General features: G+C 41.8%; 1 protein-coding gene across 1 annotated transcript; it reads right to left on the reverse strand.

Moving 5' to 3' along the window:
* Positions 1-8,130: 8,130 nt before the first annotated feature.
* Positions 8,131-8,829, reverse strand: NEUROG1 (neurogenin 1). The gene has a single exon (XM_033927666.1). It carries the CDS (start codon positions 8,827-8,829, stop codon positions 8,131-8,133), a length of 699 nt encoding a protein of 232 aa, XP_033783557.1.
* Between the last annotated feature and the right edge of the window lie 411 nt (positions 8,830-9,240).

A 9,240-nucleotide genomic window follows, 5' to 3' on the forward strand; every position in this document is an offset into this window, starting at 1 on the left:
TGTCCTCTTGTCGCCGTCGGACCTTTGAAAAAGAAGATATCCTCTTCTACCTCGATACGGCCCGTGAGGTATTTGAACGTCTCGATCATGTCTCCCCTCTCTCTGCGTTCCTTGAGTGAGTTTAGGCGTAATTTATCCAGCCGTTCCTCGTATGGGAGATCCTTGAGTCCCGAGACCATCCGGGTGGCCATTCGCTGGACTGACTCAAGTCTCAGTACATCCTTGCGGTAATGAGGCCTCCAGAAAGATCATTGGAAAAGGACATCATGTTTGGGAAGATCGAAGGAACCAGGCAAAGAGGATGACCTACAATCAGATGGCTAGACATGTTGAAAACAACTATGGGGATGATGTTGGAGGACCTTACCAGACTAGCAGAAAACTAATTTCTTTTTAGATCTGTAATTCAAGTCACTAGGACTCGAATACGAGTCGATGGCACCTAACACACATAAAACTATACGTATTACTGTCTTTTTTATGCACAATACTAGAAAAACTTGTCTGCCGGTTGAAAATAGGGAGCATAAGTGGGTTACAAGTTTGTGAGTGTGTAGAAGCAATACAATGATAGATCCTTAGCTTTATAGGAAGCTGAGTCCAGTGCAAGGGTCCCAGTCCTGAATGTACTCGTAACATGGGCCTAAGAGGTTGTCCACTTCTGGCGGCTCCTCATCAAGGGCTGACCTGGAAGAAGCCACAAATAAAATAATCAAGGGCAAAATTTTCCAGTCTAGGGTTGGCTGAAACAATTCTGGAGGAGTGGATTGTATTAATAACATCAAGCTACCTTCTGAGACCTAGATTTTCCTGTCCTCAGGTGCACCTTTCTGCCTGCCCTCCATATTGACAGAGGGATTGTAGTAGGCAACTACTTTAAAGTTGAGTGCTTTTGAAAAGTACTGTCAGCTCTTTTTGAGTGGGGGTGGGGTTATCAAGATTGGAGTATTTGAGGCAAGGGGATCCATTTCACACTAGATGGTGCAAAATGTTTCCATATTTGATGTCACTTAACTGGTCTTACAGCACAAAGGTCCATGACAACTCTCTCTGGCCCTTGTTTGGCAAGACAGGGCCCTGTTAACTCTTAATAGTGCTTATGATTATCCAGATGTTATGGTGAGTAGCCTGGGGATTTATTGTTAAATTACTATTCCTTATCTACCTCAGTTTGGGTTTGGTCTTTTTTCTATACAATGTCAGTTTGGAATTCAGTATACAAGAAACAATGCTCTGACTCATTCTTATCATAAGCATGTTAACATAAGAATAGCCATACTGGGACAGACCAAAGGTCTATCAAGCCCAGTATCATGTTTCCAACAGTGGCCAACCCAGGTCCCAAGTACCTAAGCTAGATCCCAAGTAATAAAACAGATTTTATGCTGCTTATCCTAGGAATAAGCAGTGGATATCCCCAAGCCATCTCAATAATGGCCTAAGGACCACTTTTAGGAAATTATCCAAACCCTTTTTAAACCCTGCTAAGCTAACTGATTTCACCACATTCTCCGTCAACAAATTCCAGAGTTTAATTACACGTTATGTGAAAAAATATTTTCTCCTATTTGTTTTAAATCTACTACTTAGTAGCTCCATCGCATGCCCCCTAGTGCTAGTATTTTTGGAAAGAGCGAACAAGCGATTCGCATCTACCCTTTCCACTCCACTCATTATTTTATAGACCTCTATCATATCACCCCTGAGCCGCTTTTGCTCCAAGTTGAAGAGTCTTAGCCACTTTAGCCTTTCCTCATAGGGAAGTCATCCCATCCCTTTTTCATTTTCATCACCCTTCTCTGTACCTTTTCTAATTCTGTTTTTTCTTATGTTTTTATTAAATGTGTAGAAAAAGTAGTTTTAAAACAGGTTTGTTGTTTCTTGGTTTATTGAGCTAAAAATGTAGGGGGTTGAGAGTAACAAACCAACCAAAACTGCAGATATGTACAACGATGTAGGCGAATTTTATTGTGACAAGCAAACTATATATTAAAACCTTTTTACCAAACAGGGGACCCAACACGGTCCGTGTTTCGGACAACCTTCATCAGGGGTCCTATTGGGTACAGATATAACATAAAACACAATATTAAAAATACAATAATATAAACAGTTATAATAATAATAAAAGTGAAAAGATAACAAATAATAAGAATAAGACAACAAGATGATCAATTTGACCATAGACTATAATATTAAAAAATTAAAAGCATGAGGACAAATATATGTTTTAAAAGGTGATAAGTACGCATACAATGTCAATAAAAATGCATGCAGGAAAGACAGAATTTGATAATAAATGACTGCTAGTGTTAAATATGAACGAACTGTGACGGAGCATAAGCCATTAAGATAGTGCAAAGAAAAGAAAGAAAAAAAAGAAGAGACAGTGTTATGATAATACATAAATAATAGCATCAAATTTAAATAATGAAGGAAAATATGAGCAACAAAATGGAGAAAGAGAAAAAAGAAAAACGAATGAATGTAAAAATACATACCATGGTAGATAAAGGAAAAAACATATGTCACAACAAATATTGAAAAAGTTAATATAAAACCAAACTATCATAAGGCAGAGGAAGAGAAAAATGAGAAGGAAAAAAGAAGAAACCAATTAGTGTATAGAGTTAAAATCAGTCACAACATGCACAACATGGGGTTGAGAGTGGCAGATATCTATGGGGAGACACTAAAAGGGGGGTATAAATTGGAGGCGGGGCCTTCTCAGATCCCGATGTTTGCAAAATCTGGACCCCAAGACCTGTCCCCCAGGCCCCACCCCAGCCCCGCCCCCCACGGCCTGCTCTCGTCGGGCCAGGAGGGCATTTGCACATGCGCGGATGCGCTCCTGCCCGACAGCGATTTGTTCCAAGCTTTTCAAAACACGGACAAAGTGCCTGGTTTTGAAAAACCGTCCAGACTCCCGGACATGTCCGTGGAAATTCGGGCATCTGGTAACAGATATAACTACCATTAATGCTTTGCATTAAGTCAAACGGGTCACACAGTCAGATTTTGTGGAAGCTGGAAAGCTATAATGCTGAGAGACTTAGTATCAGCAATGTTCAGGGTCCATTGGTACTTTGCACGTGACTCAACTGGTCTGCATACAGCTGCTAGTTTGGGATAAAACCAGTTTGAGCGTGTTGTGTGCAGCAGGACACTAGTGTTTTTTGGGAAGTTGTTGCATGGTGTGCTTCTCCTGAGGGCTTAAAAAAAAAAAAAAAAAAATCCCCATTTGCTTCCTTCGTGACACGTGCACCTACAACGGGACTGGATGGACCCCTTGGTGGAATCACAAATAGAGGATTTACCCTGGACTATAGAAACGGAATAAGCTCAAGGCAAAAGCCCAAGCTCAATCACTTCCAAAGTTCTCATGTATAATGAGAATTGAAAACCTGTCATTGCACATCCTAAACTGCTACTTACTTTTTATGCTTTTTTTTTTTTTTTTCTTCTTCTTTAAAGCAGCATGATAACAGGAGTTTCTTTTAAGGTTCCAGAGTACTGTGACCAATTTGACTATCATATTTTTCATCAGGAGAGAAAGAATCCTTGTTTTTTTTTTGAAGACGGCACACCGAAACATGCAACCTGTATTTCAATGTAATGTTTTGCTAGACGACAATTGGAAAAAAATGGACAGAACCTAACCTGCTCTCTTCTGGCTCCTTTTACTAAGGTACGCTAGCGTTTTTAGCGCACACACAAAATTACCGCGCGGTACGCTTCTAGAATAACACCAGGTCTAGCGCACAGGGCAATGTAGCGTGCGCTATTCCGTGCGTTAAGGCCCTAACGCACCTTAGTAAAAGGAGCCCAAAATGTACAGAAATAAATCAGTGCCTGCTGTAGCCAGAGGGATTCTGAAAACTGGGGGATGAAATAGATAGTATGAATCCTGTCTCCCCCCCGGCTTACTTTCTAGCTCAGTGTTTTTCAATCTTTTTACACCTATGGACCGGCAGAAATAAAAGAATTATTCTGTGGACCGGCAACGATCTGTGGACCGGCAGTTGAAGAACACGGGGCTAAGTCGTGGGCCAAACTCCGCCCATCTCTACCCAATCTCCGCCCCAGACCCCGCCCCATAATAGTACTAATTGCACCTTGCACGTCCCGTGCCTCATCTGGAAGCCTTCCCTCTGACGTTGCAACGTCAGCGAGAAGACTTCCGGTTCAGGCGCAGGACGCGCGTAGGAGCCACTGCCCGTGGCTTTGTGCACTGAATCAGTTAGGAAGAGGGAGCTGGCTCGAAGATAACGCCGCATCGATCGCACCGTGGACCGGCGGTTGAAGAACACTGTTTTGGGCCTGATGCACGTGCTGGCCCTGTGGACCGGCAGGAAATTTCTGTGGACCGGCACCGGTCCATGGACCAGTGGTTGAAGAACACTGTTCTAGCTGGTGGCAATAGCTCTGACGCTCAAAGAATTCCTATGAGCGTCGGAGCTGTTACTGTCGCAGCCTGCGCTAAAAACCGTACTACAGTTTTGTAAAAGGGGGGAGGAGGTAAGACAGCGAAAAACTTTAACATGCCCAAAACTGATTTAACTTACACGAATTTACCAATGAATGCACGCACCACTAATTTCAGGGGATTAAAAAGTTCTAAGGCGGTTTATAAGTTACAACTGTCTTATTTTGGTCACCTCATCAGAAGAGAGAGAGATCACCGGAGAAGGGCATCATGTTTGGGAAGATCGAAGGAACCAGGCGAAGAGGGTGACCGTGCACTAAAGAACTTTACTGGACTAGCCCAAAACCGATTTCTTTTTAGATCCGTAATTCATCAAGTCGCTAGGACTCAAACACGAGTCCATGGCACCTAACACAAAGTCATTATTAAAAATATATATATATTAAGTTTATTATTAAGTTTATTAAGTTTATTAGGATTTTATATACCGCCTATCAAAGTTTTCTAAGCGGTTTATATATATATATATATAAATCTGACACTCAGGAAAACTGTCAAATTTTCTGAAACAATGTTGTTTCCATTCATAGTTGTCTATCTAGTTAAATGTTAAGTTGCATCCTCCCAAATCCTGACAGGGGAGAGTGTGGCACAGCCTCTGCACAGCCTCTGCATCCTGAGATTGTGGGTTGAATCCCACACTGCTCCTTGTCACCCCCATTGCTCCAGGTACATTAGAGAGATTGTAAGCCCGCCAGGACAGATAGGGAAATATGCCTGAGTGCCTGAATAAATTCATGTATATTTTCTGTAAACCGCTTAGAACCTAACGGATGTAGCGGTATATAAGAAATAAATTACATTACATTACATTACATGTAAACCATTCTGAGCTTTCCTGGGAGAACAATATAGAAAATTAAATTAAAAAAAAAAAATTGAATATAATCATAAAAAAATGAAGATAAAGCTTCAGTTCTGAGAAGATACCTCTAGCAATGCTGGTAAATGGTTTCATTTTATTAACAGGCCCTCTGAAAGAAAGGAACCTAGATATAAAACATGTTTATATAACCTGACATTATTTTAAAATAATTGCATGAATTGTATTTTCCCCCTACTGAATGTCAAGTAGACAATGTCAAATTAAAACTAAATCTCTGGGTGTCCTTTCACGCTTTCAATATTATCGATTCTTCTGTTGAAGCACTGGAAAAACGTTTCTCCGCAGCATGGCAAAAAAAAGCTGATGGCTTTGAGTCTTAGGGCACTGTTTGTTTTCAAAGAAAGAACTCGTTATGTTGCTGATGTCTCGTTACCAGCGCAGATCTGACACTAAAGCTGGAGACGAGACCAGGACAGAAATTAATTTAGTGGTTCAATGTGTTTACCTGTACGGTAACGTGAACAACACTGGCTCAGGTATTGGGAAAAGTCAATTGGAACATTTAACAAATGTGTTGCTCCAAAAAGAGATGAACAAAACAGCGTCCTACTGAGCTTGGGTGACTGATTTGAGTCTGGCAAGCTACCCACAGCTCTTTGTAAGTGTTAAGCACAAAGGTATCCCTTTGGACTGATTGAATGAAAAAAAAAAAACACACAGCCAGAGCAAGTGGCTATGCTAATATGTGTGGGTCGGTCCCCTATTTTGAAACAGATTTTCAATGCAGCGCTTAAGATGGAAATGGGACCACTGGATTATAATGACAAAATGAAAGGGGCCAGCAACGCTGAGTTTATCTTTTCAGTGTGATAGAAGTGAAACCTTCATAAACGAGCCCTCAATTCCCCTTTCCACCTGTCACTCCCAGCACCCAACCCGACGGTCACGTTTATTGATCTTTCTAATCCCTACTCTTAGAAATCTGTCACAGTCTGAGGTTTAGTTAGAAGAGACCTAGAAACCAATCTGCGGCTCTCAAGGTATCTCCACAGGTTGTTGTTATTCCTTTAAAGGTTTTTTTTCTATTTTTGTTTTAATAACAAAGGTAAAATTTTCTTTTCTTTTATACTGTAAGGCTTCTGTGTTTTTTATAAGAGCAAATAATAGCTCCCCCCCCCCCCCAAAAAAAAAGGAGTCTGATCTCATAATTCTGCATGCTGATTGTATCATGTATTCCTTTCTTTGGGGTAGGGTTTTTTGTGTTTTTTTTAACTGCACACAGTTGCAAAAAAAATAATCCCGCTAATCTGGTGCTTATATTAGCTTCATGATAACAAAGACTAAGGGCTCCTTTTACAAAACTGCGTTAGGGCCTTAACGCGCAGAACAGCGTGCGCTAAACAGAGCTGGCATTAGTTCCGGAAGCGTCGCGTGGGTTTAGTGCACGCGGCAATCCCGCGCGCGCTAAAAACGCTAGCGCACTTTCATAAAAGGAGCCCTAAAATTCAATTTTTTAAAAGAAAAAAAAAGAAAAAGTAACACAGAGATAGAAACTTATGTAAAATATGTTAAAACTTTTATTTGCACAAAGCATTTCCAGTACAAAAAATTAAAAACTTTGAGAACATGTTACCATAATAATAGAATAAACTCTTTATATACAAAAAAATACATTTCCTTTTTGAATGAAATATTTTGAATAAATTAGAGTGATTTGAAGCCTAACTGCTGAACTATCTCTTGTCTAGGAGACAGAGTCCATTTAGAGGCAGGGAAGCAACACCGCAGGTCAAGATACATAATGTATGAACCCAACTTCTGGCCTTTTCTTTTTCAAGCCTTTTCATTGTGTCGTCGAGGGGCGTTCAAACCAATTTCTCATGCTCATTTTTCTACAAATTGTAAAATTGACTTTTCACCTTGTCTGTGGCAGCAAATCTGTCTTTTTCTCTCTTCTTTTCTACATCACACTGAACAGAGAACTTGAGTCGTTCTCAAGAGAGACAACAATGGAGGATTTTGCGGAGTTCAGAAAGTGCAAAACCAAAAGGGAAAACATTTAGAAAGCACACCGAGAGGTGATGGCCATCGAAATCTTGACAAGCTTGACTCTTATTGATATGACTTTGTCTACACATTTACAGGGGGGTCTCCAAAACAGAGCTTGGGTGTCTGTATAAAATTAAAAGACATTCTGGTATTTTATATATATATATATATATATATATATTGGGATTGCATGATGAATCTATGCACTTTGGGGCAAATTCTATAAGAAGCGCCCAAAGGTTAGCCACCGATATAGGCACCGTTCAGCGCGATTCAAGTAAAATTGGGTGCTGTTTAGTGACTCACGCTGAGCGGCACCTATTTTGGAGGCGCCCAATAAATAGGCCAGCTCTAGGCACAAGGAAAAGTTAGGCGGCCATGCGAGCGCTTAAGCACGCTTAAGAGCAGTGATTCTGTAACAAGGGCGCCTAACACGAAGCCACGCCCACATCTAACGCCTAAATGTTTAAAGGCGCCTTGTTACAGAATCGCTCTTTCTTGATAGGCGCCTAAGTTTCAATTATTGCTGATTAAAAAACTTAATTGAGCTTGTTATCCAATTGAGATAGGCGCTTATCAAGGTGGCGCCCCCAAAATAGGTGTTGGTTACAGAATTTGGGCCTTTGCTTTTGAAAACTAAAGCATCACCTTCAAAATGATAAGCATACTACAATGCACAATGACCAGTAGAAACGCGATTCAGCTTGAAAGGCAGCGTTGAACCGAGATTGGAAAGGCATGCTTCGGTCTGGACAAAGCATTGCTAAGTCTATTGATACTGGGCAAAGCAGGAGGCATCCTGGATGACTTCCTCTTGGAGGGAGCGAAATGGGAAGAGACTCTCCGTCTGTCCATAACAAAAGTCCTCTGAGGTGGCGGGGCTGCTTGGGTTGGATGCACACATGGACAGCGACGAAGAGGAGGATGCTGGGGAAGCGGTGGACATCCAGGATCCCGCATCGCTCCCAGGACTTGGTGGGGTCCCAGGCCTTAGGTATCCGGGTAGCAAGAGGTCTTTCTGTGGCTTCTCGAGAGACTGATCAGCCAGTCTGAGAGTCTCTGACAGCGCCCAGATGTAGTTGTGGGCGAAGCGCAGTGTTTCGATTTTTGTTAACTTAGTGTCGTCGGGGAAGCTGGGCAGAATGCTTCGAAGTTCATCCAAGGCCGAGTTGAGGTTGTGCATTCGGTTCCGCTCCCGGTCGTTCGCCTTGATCCTTCTGGTCCGCTTGATGGTGTGAAGGACCCCTTCATTTTTCACCCTGGACCGGCCTCGTCGTCTTCTCTTCTCTTTCTCCTCCTCAGCCTTCTGAGGTGTTGGCACAGGAGACGTTATGCTTGATGGGGAGGAGGGAGAGGAAGAAGGTGGCAGACTGTCACAATCCTCCTCCTCCTCCTCCTCCCTAAGGGAGAACAGGAGGTCACTGCTGCTTTCGAAGGGACAGTAGACATCTACCACCTTGGAAGGCATTCTGTAAGAAGAGAGATAAGATGCGGAAAATGATATTAGTTCTTTGAAACAAGAAAAAAGAGAGAGAGAGAAAAGACCTTAGATACTTGGAAAGTTAAAAAAAAAAACAACAACAAACAGAAAAGGGAAGAAATATTAAGTAATTCAAAGTAAAAGCAAACAGCTTAAGGGAACCCTGTTATCAAGCTGTACTAGGGGTTTTTAGCGTGAACTGGCGCAGTAAATTCTCCGGCGCTCATAAAATTCCTATGAGCATTGGAGCACTTTCCTCCCTGGCCCGTGCTAAAAGACCTCTAGCGCAGTTTGATAAAAGTAGGGATGGGGGGAATAAGTTTGTACATATCTAGCTAGCCACAAATATACGCACGCACACAATTTTATTGTAGCTTTACTTACACTCCCAGTAACAGG

Source organism: Geotrypetes seraphini, chromosome 18 (assembly GCF_902459505.1).
Source record: "Geotrypetes seraphini chromosome 18, aGeoSer1.1, whole genome shotgun sequence".
NCBI lineage: Eukaryota > Metazoa > Chordata > Amphibia > Gymnophiona > Dermophiidae > Geotrypetes > Geotrypetes seraphini.